Raw genomic sequence first — 20,708 nt, forward strand, 5'->3', positions numbered from 1 at the left:
CTCCCCCTATCCTATTTTCCGGCTATTTTAGCCTCCAAGTTATTCCACCTTGTTGATTGTAACTTTGCTCCGTGTTGTTAAATGATTTGTTAAATTTAAAGTTATACCCCCTTGTTCTGTGTAAACCGATTTGATATGGTTATGACCATGAAGGTCATTATAGAAAAGAGTTAAATAAATAAATAAAATAAATGTATCAAGAGACCTGCAAGATATGGAACTAGGCAATTTCTCAAAACCATCATTGGATAGCTATCTATCTGAAAAGTAAAATCAGATAGCCAATAAGCTGAGTTGCCAGCTACAACCCAACAAATGGTCATTGAACCAACAAATAGCCAAACATCTTTTTCTGCTCTGGAGAATTTTGCAAATAGATCTCTTTGCAGCCCCATTCTACAAGGGTCCCCATCTACTGTTCCAAAAGGTCAGCAAGGAATTGTCTAGCAACCAATGCCTTTTCAATCCCATAGAATCAAGGGCATCAGTATGTGTTTCCCCTATTCCTCTTGTAGCCAAGATGATTAAAAAAACTAATGACTTAGGCTGCTGGATTAGGTTCCACTGCTCAGTTGTACTGTTAATAACATCTATGGTTGGCAGCTGGGGGCTGTGTTTGTTTGTTTGGGTTTTGTTTGTTTTAATTTAGTTTTTTGTACTCTGGCCTTAATTGGCAACATTGTAAACTGCCTTAAATGGCTTTGTACTTTAAGGTAGTATATACATTTTGTTTTAAATAAAAGTAAAGAATTTTTATAACCCCTTTTTGGCCAAATCAGATTTGATTTCTGTGGCTTTGACACCTAGCTGTTCAATAACCATTAAAGCTGAAAATATTCCCAACCCTGATCACTTGGAACAACGAGAATCTTCTTCATCCAAATCTTCAATCTTTCATTCTGATAGCCTGGAAGTTGAAAGTCAGCTAATCTCTTCTGTGCAATTACCTATGAAAGTAAGTAGGGTTATTCTAGTGTCCAGACAACTTTAAATGGAAACGATTTTTCTAACTGGTGTGCACTCTTGCTTCAGTACCTCTTAAGTCTTTCTGAATCAGGATTGAAATCTAATTCAGTCAGAGTTCATCTGAGTGCTATAGGAGCATACCACCAGAATTCAGGAGGAATTCCTATTTCTCAGCAACCTAAAGTTATAAGATTTATGAAAGGCCTAAATCATCTTTTTCCTACAAGTAGAAATCAATTTGCTCCATGACATCTACATACAGTTCTTCCTCAGCTCTTGAAACCACCTTCCAAGCCTTTAGCTACAGCATAACTAAAATGTATTTTTTGGAAAGTTTTAGTTTTGGTAGCTTCTGCCTGCAGAGTATGTCAGTTAAAAGTTTTATGCTCTCAGTATCTCCACATTTTTAATAATGGGGTAGTTTTGAAAGCTTATCCAAAATGTCTACCTAATTTTTCAATTTCACTTGAATCAGTCCATTTTCTGAGATCACATGCCAATGAAGGCAAACCATCTCTTCATACACTGGATTGCAGGAGAGCTTCATTGTTCTATTTGGGGAAAACAATCATACAAAAGTCTTGAGAACTATTCATCTCCTTTAACCCAGTCAAACAAGCGGTTTCACTTACTAAAATTCCATTTGAATTTCTGACAAAGCATAACAGGAAATACAGTCAGTCCAGCAGCTTCCAAGTAAAGTAAAGAACATCACATCGGAGCTGCTGCAGCTTTCCTAGTCCATTTTGGCTCTGCTTCCATAGAGAAAAATCTGCAAAGATGCCACCTGGCCTTCTAGACATACCTTAATTGCAAATTACTGCTTAGAAAAGCTTCATGTCTAGATAGCAGATTTGGCCAAGTAGTTCTTAAGAGTTCATTTAATTAATTCCTTCACATGGTCCACTGCTTGGGGGTCCCCACTTGTGAGGCTGATTATTTTTCTGTATGTTCATGGAGAAAGCAAAATTGCTTACCTGTAAGAGTTGTTCTCTGTAGACAGCAGGACAAATCGGTCACACTCCCACTCTTCTCCTAGGACAAGCAGGATGGTAGTCCTCACATGTGGGTGACATCATCCAATGGAACCCGGCATGGAAAACTTTTGCCAAAGTTTCTAGAAGCTTTGACCAGCAGACTGAACATGCCCAGCCTGCCACTATCCGCTCGTCCACACAAGGTCCCCCTTCAGTCTCTTCTTTTCTGCGGTGCAGTTGCCTCACGGTCCGTGGAACTCCAACTTTTCGAATTTTCTTTCGATTGTTTCGATCCCTTTTCTGATCCTTGTCGGGTCCCCCTTCGCGGTCTGTGCTCACTCCATATGGTAAGACTTTTCATCCGGTTTTTGCTCCAACATGTGGTCTATTCCCGACTCCCCACCTTGTGGTATCCAGTCATCGATTGCTCGCCATATATTTTTTCATGGCATCGACCGGTTTTTGTTGGTGCCCGTGGACCATGTCCATTACGGATCCACAAGAGGTTTGCATCCTCTGCCTGGGGGCCTCGCATGACGTCTGTGGGTGCCGTCTGTGCGATCAGATGACACCCAAAGAGCGTTGGGCACACCAAGACAAAATAGAGAGAATTTTCGGGACCCCGACATCCTCCACAGACTCGTCTTCTGAATACTCCGATGACCCTGTCTCTGAGCCTTCCCCTCTAGAGGATTGGAACCGGTCTCTGCCCGAGGACCTGTCATTCGCAGGGTTTGTCAGGGCTATGGCTGAAGCCATCCCCTTTCAGCTCCCCATGGAGGAGAATGCACATCACAAAATGCTAGAAGTCCTCTAGTTCATTGATGTTCCTAAAGAAATCGTGGAAGTTCCGATCCACAATATTTTTATGGAACTCCTCCTCCTCTGCACATGGAAACATTCCATCTCCGTCTCCCCAGTTAACAGACTGATGCCACCTACATGGTGCAACAGGCCCTGGGGTTTGAGAGGAGACAGCTCCCTCACCAGTCGGTGGTTGTGGAATCTGCCTTAAAAAAGGCCCAGCATTCCCGTACCCATACCTCCGCCCCTCCAGGATGCGAGCATAGGGAACTCGACGACATAGGGAGAAAAATTTTCCAAGGTGCCATGCTGGTTGCCTGCATTGCAGCCTACCAACTTTCCATGACTCAGTACAACCGCAATTTCTGGAAGCGAGTCTAGGATTTTGCGGAGGGCCTTCCCCAGCAACAGCAGGAAGCTCTTGCCGCCATTGCCTCACTGGGTCTGGAAGCAGGAAAATAAGAGGTGCGTTCTACCTATCATGTTTGAGCCTGCAGCCCGCTTAGCCACCATGGGTATTGGTGCCAGAGGGATGGCTTGCCTCGGACCTTTGGCCGGAGGCACATTGCCAGATAAACCTTCTGGAACTTCGGGTAATATGGTACGCCTTGTGGGCCTTCAGAGATCAGTTGTCGTCCAAGGAAGTTCTCATCAGGACGGACAACCAGGTCATGATGTGATACATCAACAAACAGGGCAGGATGGGCTTTTTCCTCCTCTGCCAAGAGGCAGTACAGGTTTGGAACTGGGCCCTCTCTCAAGGAATGTATCTCCGGGCCACCTACCTGCCCAGTCAGCTCAATGTGCTGGCGGACCACCTCAGCCGGTTCTTCCAACCACACGAGTGGTCCCTCAACCCAGCAGTGGTGACCGACCTGTTTCACCGGTGGGGTACACCGGATGTGGACCTGTTCGCATCCCCTCTCAACCACAAGGTGAGCAGGTTCTACTCCCTAATGGTGGAGAACGGCCACCTGGCCTTTGATACCTTCTCCCTTCACTGTGGGCAGGGCCTCCTGTATGCATACCCCCTTCTGCCTTTGCTACCAAAGACCCTGTCAAAGCTCTATCAGGATGGGGGGACCGTGATTCTCATAGCACCATCCTGGCCAAGGCAGGTTTGGTTCCCGCTTCTCCAGGACCTGTCTGTGCGTGTGCTCATCCCATTGGGGATGACACCCGACCTCCTATTACAGAACCAGGGCACCCTGCGTCACCCCAACCTTCTGACCCTCATGGCTTGGATGTTGAGCACTTAATCCTCCAGCCCTTACAGCTCTTGGACTGTTTCTAGGGTTCTGGTAGAGTGCAGGAAACCTTTGACATGGAAGTCCTACAACTCCAAATGGAAACGTTTTTCCATTTGGTGTGGGGGGCCATGAGTTGGACCCCTTCTTTTGCCATCTTCCCCAGCTGTTGGACTACCTGTGGCACTTATCTGAGTCTGGGCTCCAGACCAGTTCCGTCAGGGTGCACCTCAGCACAGTAAGCGCTTATCACCGAGGTGTTGCTGGTACGCCCGTTTCGGTCCAGCCCTTGGTTGGTCGTTTCATGCAGGGTCTCCTTCAGCTGAAGCCCCCGCTTTGACCACTGGCAATATCCTGGGACCTCAACATCGTCCTGGCACAACCGATGCGGTCTCTTTTTTTTTAGTCTCTGCAGTCCTGTGACCTGAAACTCCTCACCTGGAAAGTCATTTTCCTGGTGGCGATCACTTTCACTCACAGGGTCTGTGAACTCCAGGCTTTGGTTAATTATGCACCTTACACGAAGTTCTTCCATGACTGTGTGGTTCTGCGTACGCATCCTAAGTTCCTGCCCAAGATGGTGACTGATTTTCATATCGATCAGTCCATTGTTTTACCCACCTTTTTTCCCCAAGGCCTTATTCCTACCCAGGGGAACAGGCTCTCCATTCCCTGGACTGTAAACAAGCTATGGCCTTCTACTTAGATCACACAGTGAGCCATAGACGGTCCACCCAGCTCTTCGTGTCATTTGATCCTAACAGACTGGGGATGGCGGTGGGAAAACAGACTTGTCTAGCTGGCTGGCAGATTGCATTGCCTTCTGCTACGCGCAGGCAAGCCTTCAATTAGCAGGCAGAGTAAAGGCTCACTCTGTGTGGGCGATGGCGGCGTCGGTGGCTCACTTGCGTGCAGTTCCCGTCGCGGAAATTTGTCAGGCCACAACCTGGAGTTCTCGCCACACATTTGCAGCCCATTACTGCCTTGACAGGGATAGCCGTCAGGACAGCGCCTTCAGTCAGTCCATCCTGTGCAACCTGTTCCAGACCTGAACCCAACTCTCTCTGCTCTTGCTTCTTGTGGGAACCAGACCATCTCCTGTTACCCACAGCGCCGCAGTTGTATTATGCCCATTGGCATCTTGTTCAGTTGCTGTTGGTCTCTCTAACTGAACATGATGGTCTGGAGCTCTGTACTCACCCACATGTGAGGACTACCATCCTACTTGTCCTAGGAGAAAGCGCAGTTGCTTACCTGTAACATGTGTTCTCCTAGGACAGCAGGACGAGCCCCGCCCGCCTCCCCACGATGTTGGGTTCACCTCCTGTTTGTTGTTTTATTTTTTTGCTCGTCTGTTTTGCTATATTACGAGACTGAAGGAGGACCTCCCGTGGATGCGCAGATAGTAGCAGGCTGAGCATGCTCAGTCTGCTGGTCAAAGCTTCTAGAAACTTTGACAAAGGTTTTCTGTGTCGGGCTCCATCGGATGATGTCACCCATATGTGAGGACTAACATCCTGTCCTAGGAGAACCCCTGTTACAGGTAGGCAACTGCGCTTTCTTCCCTGTAGAGTTGAAGGTTTGCTCACTATGAAGAATGAAGAGACTCATGTGGTGGCGGTGGCGGCTTTCTCAGTCTGTCTGAGCTCTTGAGACAGCTTTTTCATCTTGGTGCCATCAAATGTAGATGTCCACTTGTGTGGCTGGTTTGTCTTGCTGTCTTGGAGAACACTTGTTACAGGTAAGTAACTTTGCTTTCTTCCTGCTTCTGTGGACTTTCAGCTCAATCAGAATCAGTCTCTACTGGGCTATGGTGCCTTGTATCTTAATTTGTAATAACCCAGGGTTTCCTCCCACCATATAATTCCTCTACCAACTGTAGCTCAGCCATTGCAGCAAAAGCCCATGACTAGGGCCACAGACCTTGACTTCTCATGCATACATTCTGAACTTGGCTACTGGGTGTCCACAGCATCCCCTGCCCTGGCTGACCCAAGGAGCAAAAGCAGGGCTTGAAAATCGCTTAGGTCTTCTGAATGGAAGTGTACAGCAATACCATTTGAATCACTACTGGCCACTTGTAGCATTTCATACTTTAGCTGGCATCCTTGAAGCGACTGTAGCATTAAACTGTTAGTGAAACTTGTCTTGGCTTCTCAGTAAAATCTGAATTTATTTATAATTTTCGGGGTCAGCACAGATATGGAAGATAGGTTTGTGTTTTTATCATGTATTCAGGTTTGTATCCTATAAACCAAAGGAGAAGTAAAAGCCTTCAGCACTAGCACAAAGGCAGGATCACACCATAATGGGATATGAAGGAATGGCACAATGTTTCAGCTTTAAAAATATTTAAATTATAATAGAGTAAAATATGATCCTGAATCATGAACACTGTCCTTATGCAAATTTGCGCTCATTTTAAGTGCTATATTTTAGCAAGAATTATTTGTAGCTCTTGTATATAATACATACCTTTCTTTTAAAAAGATTTTGTAATGACATGCTTGCCCATGCCTTAAAAATCTGACAATTCTTAAATGCTAAAGTCACCCTGCTGTTGGCTTTGGTCTTTAATGTACTCCATGTCTAGTGTTACCATCTACTCAACACATTTTCAAATGTAGATTGTTCTGGACAAAATAGTTCTAAAACGTTATATATGCTATATGTTTAGGAAATGTTTCATTTTGTTTAACTTTTAATATTTTTTAAATGTACCTTTTTGATCTTTTCTGACTGGCTGCAGGACATTTTTGAGACTTTTTTACTGGACTGCTTCTGCTGCTGATCTGGATATGATATTATATCCAGCGATCGCAGACTTTTGAAAGTTTTCTGTGTACAGTTCTGGTCGCCACATCTCAAAAAGGATATAATTGCGATGGAGAAGGTACAGAGAAGGGCAACCAAAATGATAAGGGGAATGGAACAACTCCCCTATGAGGAAAGACTAAAGAGGTTAGGACTTTTCAGCTTGGAGAAGAGACAACTGAGGGGGGGATATGTTAGAGGTGTTTAAAATCATGAGAGGTCTAGAACCGGGTAGATGTGAATCGGTTATTTACTCTTTCAGATAGTAGAAAGACTAGGGGACACTCCATGAAGTTAGCATGGGGCACATTTAAAACTAATCGGAGAAAGTTCTTTTTTACTCAACGCACAATTAAACTCTGGAATTTGTTGCCAGAGGATGTGGTTAGTGCAGTTAGTATAGCTGTGTTTAAAAAAGGATTGGATAAGTTCTTGGAGGAGAAGTCCATTACCTGCTATTAAGTTCACTTACAGAATAGCCACTGCCATTAGCAATGGTAACATGGAATAGACTTAGTTTTTGGGTATTTGCCAGGTTCTTATGACCTGGATTGGCCACTGTTGGAAACAGGATGCTGGGCTTGATGGACCCTTGGTCTGACCCAGTATGGCATTTTCTTATGTTCTTATGTTCTTATTGTTTGCCCACTCCTGAAACTTATAATCCCTGTGTTAGCCTTTCTTATTTTCTAATACTTTACCTGCTTTCTGCATTTCCTGCATATGCAAACTTGCAATATCATTATTGATCTTGATCTATTTTTATTTTTTCTGCATCAAATTGCCGAATCTTGTTCTTCTAGTGGGAAAGCCCATCAACAAATGACAGGATGAATTCACATCCATGTCTCCTCAGTCATCCCAGCCCCTCCTAGTATCCCACCACCCCCTAGAACAGTGTCGTTAGCCAGAATGCTTTCCAGCAGATGCAACAGGAGGAGCAACCATATTCTCATCTCAGCTCGCTGCCACCAGCCCAGCATGTCTCCCACTGCATCCCCAGTCTTCCATCTCATCACTGCTCGCCTGTCTGGCCTACTAGCATCCTGTTGCAGTATGTCTTCTGCCCCTCTGGTAGCCAACCTCACATTGCACCAGCTGCTAAAATTGCAGAAGATACCACCGAATCATTCTCAAAGATTTAATTTCATCTTTGTATCAGGAGCTAATGGAAAAGGAGCTCCAGCCATTTTGCAGACCAGTGCAGTTGAGCTGTTCACAGCAGGAGGGAGGATGGTAATATTCTACCTCAGGTACATCTGGTATTCAAGAAAAGTGGGGGATACTATTACATCCTAGACTTAAGGTTCTTCAGTAGATTTCTAGTAAAAAAAAAAAAAAAAAAGTCCATGATTTTCTTGTTAAATAGAGAAGATTTATTGGTGGTACAAAGTCTTCTCTTAGGGTAAAACCCAACTTTTATCCTTATAGAGCAGGGCTTTTGTTTTCTGATCCTTGAGGCCATGGTTTTCAAAATATCCACAATGAATATATTTGTGAGAAATATATATTCATCTGATTCCAGAATCAGGATAATTTGAGAAATTTGGCTGTTGGGAAAACCAGACTTGTTTATGGCACTCAGACTGGAATTCCCCACTTTTGTTCAAGGGCGATTTTCTGTTGGCATTCACGGTTGTCTGGTTTAAGGATATGCATTTGTTTTGTTACTTTATGCATGTGAACTTTTGCACACAGATATTATGCACGTAAGTAGCAAAAAAAAAAAAAAAGAGAGAAAAAATCCAAAACAAAACAATCCACACACAATTTTTCCTGTGCACAGCTCTAGTCTCTGTCTTCTTTTCCTTCTGTGGAATTGTGCTGAAAAGAAAAATGAAAAGGGGGTGAGTCCCTGACTGCACATGCTTAAAAACATTCTAGAAAGCTTTAAAGTTATAATGCATTTGCCTTTTATCGGAGAACAAACTTTAGAGGTAAGTAATTTAATCATTTAGTTTGATCAACTGTAACAGGATTGTTTGATTTGTAAAAGTTTTCAGTTAAGATATTTATATTTATGCATTGTATGTAATAATAATGCTATACCTTCAATTGACAGCGAAAGATGATGGAAGCATTGCTGTTGCCCTGGGCTACACCGCTCACCTGGTCTCAATGATTTCATTCTTTCTACAAATGCCACTCAGGTATCCCATAATTCACAAAGGCTCCCGATCTGCAATCAAAGATAATATAAATGATAAACTGACTGAGAAAGAGAGAGAGTAAGTATTCAGTGCCATATCATGTATTTGCATTGAAGTTAGTCAGTCTGTGCAGGACACAATAAAAATAATACATAACCTGTTTTGTCCCATAGGGGTTTTTTTTTTTGTTTGTTTGTTTTTTTGTGTCAAAGATTAGGTGTATTTTGTGGCAATTCTGTTATATATTTACAAGACCCTTACCCTCATCCACAAAAGTATTGCTAACGAACATTTCAATTGGCTAAACCCACCTTTCCTCCCTCGTATCTCCACGAGACCCACCCGCTCCTCTCTCCGTGGAACCCTTATTCCCCCTTCCATAAAATCCACAAGACTCATCTCCACCACCAATAGGGCCCTCTCTCTCGCAGGCCCTTCCCTCTGGAACTCCATGCCTCCTGACCTACGCACCGAAACCTCCACACCCACTTTCAAAAAGAAACTCAAAACCTGGCTCTTCCTCCAAGCATACCCGCAATCATCTTCATCCCTTACTAACACCCTAACCCAACCACCACCCCTCACCAACACTCCCCCTCAGGACCTACACCTGACACCCACCCCCTCCAAGAAGCTTCAAACCTAAACAAAAACAAAAACTTTGTATATAACCTATGTACATATTAATTGTTCCTCGAACCCCTGTACATATCTTTTCCCTATGTTCTTCCTTTTTCACCCTTCCCCCTCCCCCCTCCCTTTGTCTCGTATATCCCTACCCTTCCCTCCCTACTTATTTATCTAGTTAATTGCCATGTTACTGCATTTATGTTACAAACCGTTCCTTGTAAAGGCTTTGCCTATATATTATTTGTTATAAGTTATCTGTAAACCGGCACGATGTGCAAACGGTTGTCGGTATATAAAATCAAATAAATAAATAAATAAATAAATATATTTGTATAATTTAGCATACAGTTCTATGTTGCTCAATATGCACAAAACAGTCATTATGAATACTATCAGTTTTTTAATGCTTATTTCTCTAACATGTTTTTAATCTGGCCAAAATTGGTCTCTCAATTCCATTTAAACTAATTGATTAATCTCCCAGTTTTCTTTGTGAAACCCCAGTCATCCTTGCGGAATATCTCTCTGAGACATGTGTGAGGGCCTTTCCCATCGCAGGTCCCACTGTGTGGAATTCACTGTTGATAGCAATCTAACTAACTACATGTACAAAGGCATTCAAGAAAATACTTAAGGCCTTTTTGTTTGTTAGCTTTTCCTGATTTAGTCTGAGAGTTTAAGATGGCAATCTGAGGCTTTTATTTTATTATGGCTAGCTGTTTTGTTTGACTACTTTATTTGTTTTACGATCTTGCGTATGTATGTTTTACCTGTGGTCTTAGGAAGCCTATAATTCTATTGCTTCTCTAAAGCAAAAATTCCCCTGTCAGGAAAGGTGAATGCATACCAAGTAAGAGCAAATGTGACTTCAGTAGCTCAGATGCGTCAGGCTTCAGGTCAAGATATCTGTAAAGCCTCTACTTGGATTTCATTTCACACTCTTACTAAGCACTATTATTTAAAAGGGTATTTCCATAGTGACAGTATCTTTGGATGGTTGGTTCTTCAGAATCGTTTTCAATAACTGATTCAACTTCCCTCTTTTTACTGTTGGTTTGCATATCTAGTTAAGTATTCTCACAGGACAAGCACAATGGTAGTCCTCATATGTAGGTGACATCACAGGATGGAGCCCAATCACGGAAAACTTCTGTCAAAGTTTCCCAAACTTTGACTGGCCCCTACTGGGCATGCCCAGCATGGCACTAACCCTGCAGCCAGCAGGGTTCCCCTTTCAGTCTTCTTTTTTCCGCGCAGCAGTAGCCTCGCGGTAAAGGAGCTCTGTAGAGATTCCTGACAGGAATTTTCCTCATGGAATTACTAAAAGTTTATTTGCCCCACAGGGGTCCCTCCTCTAACCGGTACTCCGGTAAATTTTACCCGCTTTCCGTCGATTACCGTCTAGTTTGGCCCTCGTGGCCTACTGGCCGTCGACCGTATCGCGGCTCAATTTTTTCTATGGCCATGGTGTCAGGGTTCTGTCGGTATCCGGACTGTACTTGCACCATGTCTATCACAGACCCTCATAAAGTCTGTGTAATGTGTCTTGGACGAGAGCATGATGTCCTAACCTGCACCAAATGTGCCTTAATTACACCTAAAGGTCGCAAGGCCAGAATGGAGAAGATGGAACTTCTCTTCCGTGCTCAAATCCCAACTCCGTCCGTTGCATCGATGTCGTCTGAACCAGCACCGTCAACTTCGCGCCAGTATCGACCACCGGCCGGTGACCGTCTGGCATCAACGACATCTCGGCCTTCGACACCTTCTACTCCCCATCAGGACAGAGGGGATCGCAGAGAGAAACATCGACATCGTAAGCCTCGGACCATTGAGGGAGCGAAGTCATCGACCTCGCCATCGTCCAAGCCACCGTCGAAAAAGGCACCGACCTTTTCGGCGACTGGGTCACTGAGGCAACCCTCACCCGACAGGGGATCAGGAGCTGCGACTCCGCCTTTAACAGTGGTCCCTCCGGCTATGCCTCTGCCTCCTTCTTCTGTTCCGGAGCCGGGGCTGCTTGCTCCAGGTCTCCGAGAAGAACTGGACCGGATGGTTTAGGAGGCCATCGACAAGGCGATGCAACGACTCCAGGTTCCTCCGGCACAGACACCGGTACCGATTGTGGAACCGAGCACCGACCCGATTCCAGCAGCATTGGCGCCGCTGCTATCCAGGATAGAAGCGCTCATTGCTGCTTTTCCACCAATGGACCCCGGGTCTCCGATGGCTCCGGTGCCCTCACCACTTACTCTGTCATTGAGAGGAGAAACACCGTTCCGCATCCCTCCATCCGGAGTCCTGCCTCAGCCATCGATGCTGATACGTCCCTCGCCACCGATACAACCATCGGTGCCGATACGTCCGGCACCACCGAGCCATCCATCGATGCCTTCATCGGTGCCTCCGATAATTCCTCCGATTCCTTTGGAGCCTGGACCAGGTCCTTCAGGTATCCCACCACCCCGTCCCCCTCTAGTTCCTAGAGGGACAGGTGCTGATCCTTATGATACCCTGGACTGATGACTCCTTGCCAGACACCGATGATTTACCTTCACCACCTTCACCCACTGAAAGTAGGAAGCATTCTCCTCCAGAGGACCTCTCCTTTATAAATTTTGTGAAGGAAATGTCTGAATTGGTTCCCTTCCAATTGCAGACTGAACAGGATGACAGCCATCAGATGATGGAGTTGCTCCAATTCCTGGATGCTGCCAAGGAAATAACCTCCATCCCTATTCACCAGGTTCTTCTAGATCTCCTCAAGAAGAACTGGGAACATCCTGGCTCCATTGCTCCAGTGCACAGAAAGGCTGACACTACCTATTTGGTGCAGTCGGCTCCAGGTTTTCAGAAAACTCAATTGGATCACCAATATGTAGTTGAATCTGCACAAAAAAGAGCAAAGAGATCAAAGCCTCATACCTCTTTTCCCCCGGGCAAAGAACAGAAGTTTTTAGATGCCATTGGCCGCTGGGTATTCCAAGGCTCAATGCTCAACTCCCAGATTGCCGCCTATCAGCTCTATATGACCCAATATAATAGGGTCATTTTTAAGCAGATACAAGACTTCTCAGATACCCTGCCTCAACAATTCCAAGATCAGCTTCAAACCCTAGTAAACAAGGGTTTTGAGGCAGGCAAGCAGGAGATCAGATCATCCTATGATATCTGTGACACTGCCACTAGGGTATCTGCAGCCGCTTTTTAGGCAAGAAGATGGACCTGGCTCAAGTCTTCCAATCTTCGCCCTGAAGTATAAGACAGGCTATCCGACCTGCCCTGTGTGGGGTCAATGGTTTGGCGAACAGATTCAGCGAACGGTGGCGGAACTTAAGGACCATCATGAGACCCTAAGACAGCTCTCTCTGATGCTTTCTGACTATTCTTCTAAATAGCCCTTCAGAAAGGACTCTAAAAAAATCATTCTTTTGCCCGAAGAAGTCCTACCCGCCACCAATCAGATCCCGTGCCACGAGAAATTTTCAAAAAGCACAGTCTCGTCAAACACGTAAACAAAAGCCACAAGCAGCTCCTCAACCAGGGCCTACTTCAGGTTTTTGACTTCCACCTAGAGAGCAGCAGCCAGATTCCACTGCCTCACATACCAGTGGGAGGTCTATTGTTCCACTTCCACAACATATGGCACTCAATCACCTCAGACCAATGGGTACTGGCGATTATTGCTCAGGGTTACCATCTGAACTTTCTCTCCGTGCCACCGGACACCCCACCTCTACCGAAGTGGAGAACTTCTGGATCAAGAGATCTCCTTCCTTCTCCAGTCCAAGGCAATAGAACCCGTGCCCTACTCTCAGCACGGCCTAGGGTTCTATTCCCGGTACTTTCTAATCCCCAAAAAATCGAGAGGCGTACGTCCTATCCTGGACCTACGGGCCCTCAACAAGTACCTCCAGCGAGAGAAGTTCAAGAGGGTAACCGTAGGCTCGCTTCTTCCTCTTTTACAAAGAGGAGACTGGCTCTGCTCTCTGGATCTCCAGGAAGCATACACGCATATTGCGATACCTCCATCTCATCGCAAATACCTGAGGTTTCTAGTAGGCCCCAAGCACTATCAATACCGAGTGCTTCCATTCGGCCTAGCATCTGTGCCACGAGTCTTCACAAAATGCCTGGTAGTAGTTGCAGTCTTCCTCATGACCCAAGGTGTTCACATCTACCCCTATCTAGACTTGTTAATCAGGGCTCCCACTCAGCAAGCTGCTCTGTCGTCCCTCAATCTAACCTTACACACTCTAATTTCATTAGGATTTCTTGTCAACTACGACAAATCCTACTTAGTCCCATCTCAAACCTTGTCGTTCATTGGGGCAGACTTGGACACTTTGCTGGCAAAAGCTTTTCTGCCTCAACAGCGAGCGCTCACTCTCGTGTCTCTTGCACACCAGCTGCAGTCTCAGCAATCCGTGACTGCTCGTCACTTTCTCATCCTTCTGGGACACATGGCGTTCTCAGTTCAAGTCACACCAATGGCACGATTGGCCATGAGAGTCATGCAATGGACTCTACAATCGCAATGGACTCAAAGCGTTCAGCCCCTGTAGACCATGGTCCACGTAACAGTCTCACTCCGTCAGTCTCTTGCCTGGTGGAGGCATCAGACCAATCTCCTTCAAGGCTTTCCCTTTCAGGCTCCAGATCCTCAAATAACTCTCACCACTGATGCTTCCAACCTCGGCTTGGGAGCCCATGTGGCCAATCTGCAGACACAAGGCTTTTGGTCTCCAGAGGAAGCCAAACACCAAATAAATTTCCTGCAGCTTCGAGCAATAAGATGTGCTCTCAGAGCATTTCAGGATCGCCTCTCAAATCAAGTTATCCTGATTCAGACGGACAACCAGGTGGCCATGTGGTACATCAACAGCAGGGAGGCACAGGCTCCTTCCTTCTGTGTCAGGAAGCTGCACAGATATGGGTGGAAGCTCTCTCCCATTCGATGTACCTCAGGGCCACCTGGTTGCCGGGAGTGGGCAATGTGTTGGCAGACAAGCTGAGTTGCATCTTTCAACCGCACGAGTGGTCTCTCAACCCCTTGGTGGCGAACTCCATCTTCCAACAATGGGGATATCCTCAAATAGACCTCTTTGTGTCTCCTCAAAACCGTAAAGTAGAGAACTTCTGCTCTCTTATTCGCAGCAAACACTCTCAGCCCAGAGACGCATTCTCCCTCTCGTGGGCAACCGGTCTGCTCTATGCATTCCCTCCACTTCCTCTTCTCTCGAAGACTCTCGTGAAGTTACGTCAGGACAAGGGAACCATGATCCTGATAGCACCTCACTGGCCACGCCAAGTGTGGTTTCCAATACTGCAGGATCTCTCCATTCGCAGGTGCATTCCCTTGGGAAAGGACCAGCTTCTGATCACTCAAAACGACGGGTGCCTCCGCCATCCCAATCTTCACGCCTTGTCCCTGACGGCATGGATGTTGAAAGGTTAATCCTTCAGCCACTTAACTTTTCTGAACCAGTTTCCCATGTCTTGATTGCTTCATGGAAGCGTTCCACGAGAAAAGGTTACTCTTACAAATGGAAAAGGTTCAAGTCATGGTGCTCCTCAGTCCCTTGACCCCTTTTCCTGTCCAATCACAAAGTTTTTGGACTATCTCTAGCATTTATCAGAATCAGGTCTAAAGACTTCTTCCATCAGAATGCATGTCTGTGCGGTAGCCGCCTTCCATAAAGGTTTCGGGGATGTTCCTATATCAGTAGAACCCCTTGTTACACGCTTCTTAAGGGCTTGCTTCACCTCAAGCCTCCACTGCGTCCTCCGGCCCCTTCTTGGGACCTTAATCTGGTTTTGGGTCAGCTCATGAAACCACCATTCGAGCCTCTTCACTCTTGTGAACTTTGATATCTCACATGGAAAGTGATTTTCCTTTTGGCAATCACTTCAGCTCTCGCAGAGTTAGTGAATTACAGGCCCTAGTTACCTATCCGCCTTACACTAAACTTCTGCAGAACCGGGTGGTACTCCGCACTCACCCTAAATTCTTACTAAAGTGGTTTAGGATTTTCACCTCAATCAATCCATCATACTACCTACCTTTTTTTCCCAGGCCCCATTCCAATCCAGGAATGGGGCCTGGGAACAGGCTGGGGCCTGGGAACAGGCTTTGCATACCCTTGACTGTAAACGGGCTCTAGCATTCTACCTAGACCGTACAGTTGCCCACAGGAAGAGCATTCAGTTGTTCGTCTCCTTCCACCCTAACAAATTAGGGCAACCTGTGAGTAAGCAGACTCTCTCCTCTTGGTTGGCAAACTGCATATCCTTTTGCTATCAGCAAGCAAGCCTTCCATTTCAAGACCGTGTTAATGCACATTCTGTGAGGGCCATGGCGACTTCAGTAGCACACCTGCGATCGGTGCCGCTTCCTGACATTTGCAGGGCTGCCACCTGGAGTTCTCTTCATACCTTTGCAGCCCACTATTGCTTGGACAAAGCCGGAAGACAAGATTCCATCTTCGGCCAGTCTGTCCTTCGTAACCTGTTTACAATGTGACGTACAAAAACCCTTCCACCTGCCCGGTGGGGTTTAGCATGCCCTCTACCAAATTCCACCCCAGTTGTTGTGCCTGTTTCACGCCTTTGGATACATTTGGTGCATGTTAGGACATCCTCAGCTCGGTACTCACCCAGGCAAGGTGATACCTTAATACACAGTTTGTTGAGTGCATTTTATTTTGAATGCTATTCCTTTCTTTTGTAAATAGGAAAAGTCCATAAACCATTATTAAAGTGAATCTGGGGAAATCCACTGCTTAACCCTAAGATAAGCAACATGGAATCTATCAACCTTTTGGGATCCTACCAGGTACATGTAACCTGGATTGGCCACTGTTGGAAACAGAATAATGGACTTCATGGACCTTTGGTCTGAACCAGTATGGCAAATCTTATGTTCTAATGATCTCTTATTGAGGGAGGATATTCACTAAAACATTAATCATCTTTTTTTTTTTTACTTTATTTTTATTGCTACTTGCTTACCTGTAACAGATGTTCTCACAGGACCGCAGGATGTTAATCCTCACATATGGGTGACATCACAGGATGGAGCCCAATCACGGAAAACTTCTGTCAAAGTTTCCAGAACTTTGACTGGCCCCTACTGGGCATGCCCAGCATGGCATTAACCCTGCAGCCAGCAGGGGTCCCCCTTCAGTCTTGTTTGAAAGCTACAGGCAGTGCCAAAAAATAAAATAAGAAACGTAACAAACCCAATACCGCGGGGTGGCGGGCGTGTTTCGGGAGGACTACCATCCTACTGTCCTGTGAGAAGACCTGTTACAGGTAAGCAACATTTGCTTTCTCACAGGACAAGCAAGATGGTAGTCCTCACATATGTTGGTAGAATAGGGTTTATATAATATATGTTTGAGATTATTGCTGACAAATCTAATCAGTTGCTTAATCACTTAAAAATTTGGAAGCCTATAGAAGTATTTTGTGGTATTTGAGACAATTGCTGTTCTTCTTTCTAGATTGGCATTAACTTGTTATATTAAGAGTTGGAGAAGCAGCAGTTTCTGCAGAATGTCTTCTCCTATAAAAAGGTAGCTGTTGTGGACACGGACCCTTGGACCGATGTAGAGTTGGTGCAGCCTTTAGGGAGGAGCCCTGCATGTTCTCACCATCGGCTGGCGGAGTGGCAATATGCAGATACCCAACTGAAGCTTTGCCTATACCAGCTCAGGTTCCCCTTAGGTTGAGCCCTCAGGTGCTGGAGCCGACATGTCTTAGGTGGGGACTCCGCCAAAGGGCTGGTGATCTGTGGAGGAGTCTGAGGCAAGCTCGGGTCAGGGCAGGCGCCAGTTGGAATGTCCAGTAACAGTCAGTGGTCACTAGCAGGCGGCAGTCAAGGAAGGTCCGGTAGGAGGCAGTGGTTACTGGTTAGGCAGCAATCAAGAAAAGTCCAGGAAGCAAGCAGAGGTCAAACCAAGGGAAGGTGGGATGCATAGGCAGGGCAGGAGGACGAGGAGCAATGCAAGAGGCAATGCACACTGAAGGAATGAAGAGCTGAAGACTGATCACAAGCACTGATAGACAAGAACTACAAGAACCAAAGAACAAGATACTGAGCCTGAAGACCAGATGAAGACCAGGAATTGAAGACCAAATGAAGACCAGTAACTTGGGGACGCTGAGGCAACTCACGCTACAGAGGCTGTAGGAGACCTGTTGCTGAGTGCATTTTCCTAGATGAGGCAAGGAGGAGATGCTGCCGAGGCCTTTTATAGGTCTAACCCAATGATGTCATCCAGGTGCGCCACCAGCTTTTTACTGCTGCTGGCCCTTTAAGAGGAGGGATGTTGGACACACATGCACCTTAGAGGAGCTGGGCGGAAGTGGCGACATCTTGCTGCACCAGAGGGGAGATCGGCCTGGCAACATAGGGAACTGGTGTAACAGTGGCTTGGGCTTGGGCCTGCTATTGAATGCAGAGGTCTGCGGGGGGACCCATGGACTGCCAAACACAACAATTGCAGAGAAATTTGAAGGGGGGTGATGGTGAAATGCTCTCTGTATCTGCAGAATCCTTCCCAAAGGCATAACCTTTATGTAAAGGATCAACCTTTGATTAAAGGCCAGAGATCCAGCTACCTTGTATAGCACATTCTTTGATAAGGGCATCTAAGGCCTATTTGAGTAGAAGTCAGTTATGTCAAAACATATCTTAACTACCAGTAAGAATTCAGATATGGGATAATAGCACTAGCCCTAAAGACTTGGCTTGGTATCCAGCCTGCAGACTGCTTCTGGAGCTGACCAAGTAGGCCACTCCCTGCTACGATCTCTTCTATTCTACCCCTATTGATGTTCCCTGTGAGCTAGAAAGTGACTTGAAAATTCAGCACTGAGAAATTACATCCTTACCTAAAGGAGCAGACAGAGGAATGTGATTGTTTATTTAGTACTCTGAAGCAGCACTGAAGGTACATAGACTGTGAGCTGTTCATTTCTTCTGTGCAGTATTCAGCTAACAATCTGAGAAAATAAATTGCAAGTCTTTGGAACACTAAAAGCTCTGTGTGGAGTACTGTTTGTTCAGTGGAGTAAGGGGACAATGATTCCTCATCACTGGAGCTCTAGTTTGATATCTCCATGACATGTTCTTAGTACAAAACCCGAGGACTGGCTACAGTACATTGAGGAGAAAAACAGTTAAAATTGTGTTTAGTGAAAGGAAACACTTAAGAGAAAAAACACATTTCCTATATTTAAAATGACAACTTTAATATCAAAGTTTCCTGACATAAATACCTTAATTGCCATAGGTATTGGTAAAAAAAAATTGTTTAAGCATTCAAAACAATTACCTTTTTTTTTTTTCCCCCTTTTATTGAAAATGATCTTTTCAGGCTTATTTACTGGCATTCTAGAATGTAAAAAAGAATTCTGGACGACTGAAACTGAACTTGCTTGCTGTTCATATTAAAGTACTATAAGATGATATAAGCCTGAGCTAAAAACTGCTGTGTATATAAGGATAAAACATTTTTAAAGGAGACAGGATCTGCGTGTGTCAGCCGTTACCCAGCTGATGGCTCCAGACGGGCTTTTCAGGGTCCAGTATTTAGTAGGGACACTCCGTGCACTGTAAAACTCCAAGGGAAGTCACTTGCAAATTCTGGAGGAGAAGACCATAAACTGCTATTAATCTAGTTGATGTAAGGAATAACCACTGCTTATTACCGGCATTAGTAGCATGGCATTTATTTAATGTTTGGGTATTTGTATCTTGGATTGGCCACTGTTGGAAACAGGATGCAGGGCTTGATGGACCCTCAGTCTGATCCAGTATGGCAGAGCTCCGGAGTCTCAATGCGTGGATGAGACAATAGTGCAAGGAAGAGGGATTCAGTTTTGTTAGGAACTGGGGAACCTTTTGGGGAAGGGGGAGTCTCTTCCAAAGGGATGGGCTCCACCTTAACCAGGATGGAACCAGACTGCTGGCGCTAACCCTTAAAAGGAGATAGAGCAGCTTTTAAACTAGAACAAAGGGGAAAGCCGACAAATCGCTCAGCAGCGCATGGTTAGGAGAGAGGTATCTTCAAAGGATACTAATGATGCATTAGAATTAGGGCATCCCGACAGTGAGGTTCCAATAATAAGAAAAGTAGTCCAAGTGCCTATAACTAAAAACTCACCTTAGCTAAAAAATTCTAACTTATCCCTATCAATTAAAAAGCAGAATGAAAATACAAACAAAAAACAAACTTTGAAATGTTTGTATGCTAATGCTAGAAGTCTAAGAAGTAAGATGGGAGAATTAGAATGTATAGCAGTGGATGATGACATAGACTTAATTGGCATCTCAGAGACATGGTGGAAGGAGGATAACCAATGGGACAGTGCTATACCGGGGTACAAATTATATCGCAATGACAGAGAGGAACCACCCGGGAGGCGGTATGGCGCTTTATGTCCAGGATGGCATAGAATCCAACAGGATAAACATCCTGCATGAGACTAAATGCAAAATTGAATCTTTATGGGTAGAAATCCCTTCAGGCCGATACAGTGCGGCAGTGCCGGGCGCCCGCTTGTTTGCCGCGCCATTAAGTCTGATGTTTGTATGAGCCAGAGGAGTTGCCATATTGAAGCATTAAAAGCATTTAATATATACACCGATTTAGAGTACTCTGTCAGGATTGAACTGTGTGCCTGCACTTGTGGTTTTTGCGATATTGCTTGGAGTGCAGGATTTTGCTCCTATGTACTGTTGGTCTTGGATTACCTTTATCCTTGGGCTTTAAATGGCAGCCGATGATCAAACTTTTAGTTATTCGGAAGCTGAGCTCAATGCAGTGTTGTCAGACCGGCTTTTCTTTGATGACCCGCTACCTGTTCCTTCATCCACTGTCACTTGGACTGACGTTATAGATATTCAGAAACGCTTGACCCGAGCAGAGTTACACGCTGCCACTTTGATTGAATACTGCCGAGTCCGCCGGATCCCGCGGGGGCTCCGTGTTCAGAAGGAGCCCCGGTTGCACACGGACAATAGCACTTTTATTACTCGATGGAATCAGATACTTAACAAATGTTCCTTGGATCTAATGGTATTGATCATTGAGACCACGAAGACTCTACAA

At 45.4% G+C, this 20,708-nt stretch overlaps 1 protein-coding gene across 1 annotated transcript in view; it reads left to right on the forward strand.

Annotated features, from left to right (window-relative positions):
* Nucleotides 1-20,708, forward strand: part of UVRAG (UV radiation resistance associated) — a 321,095-nt gene that overhangs the window by 195,673 nt on the left and 104,714 nt on the right. Inside the window, exon 12 of the mRNA XM_029602151.1 lies at nt 8,871-9,036. Within this exon, the coding sequence (XP_029458011.1) occupies nt 8,871-9,036 (166 nt within the window). The remainder of the gene's footprint in view (nt 1-8,870; nt 9,037-20,708) is intronic.

This window comes from Rhinatrema bivittatum, chromosome 5 (genome assembly GCF_901001135.1).
Source record: "Rhinatrema bivittatum chromosome 5, aRhiBiv1.1, whole genome shotgun sequence".
Taxonomy (NCBI): Eukaryota; Metazoa; Chordata; class Amphibia; order Gymnophiona; family Rhinatrematidae; genus Rhinatrema; species Rhinatrema bivittatum.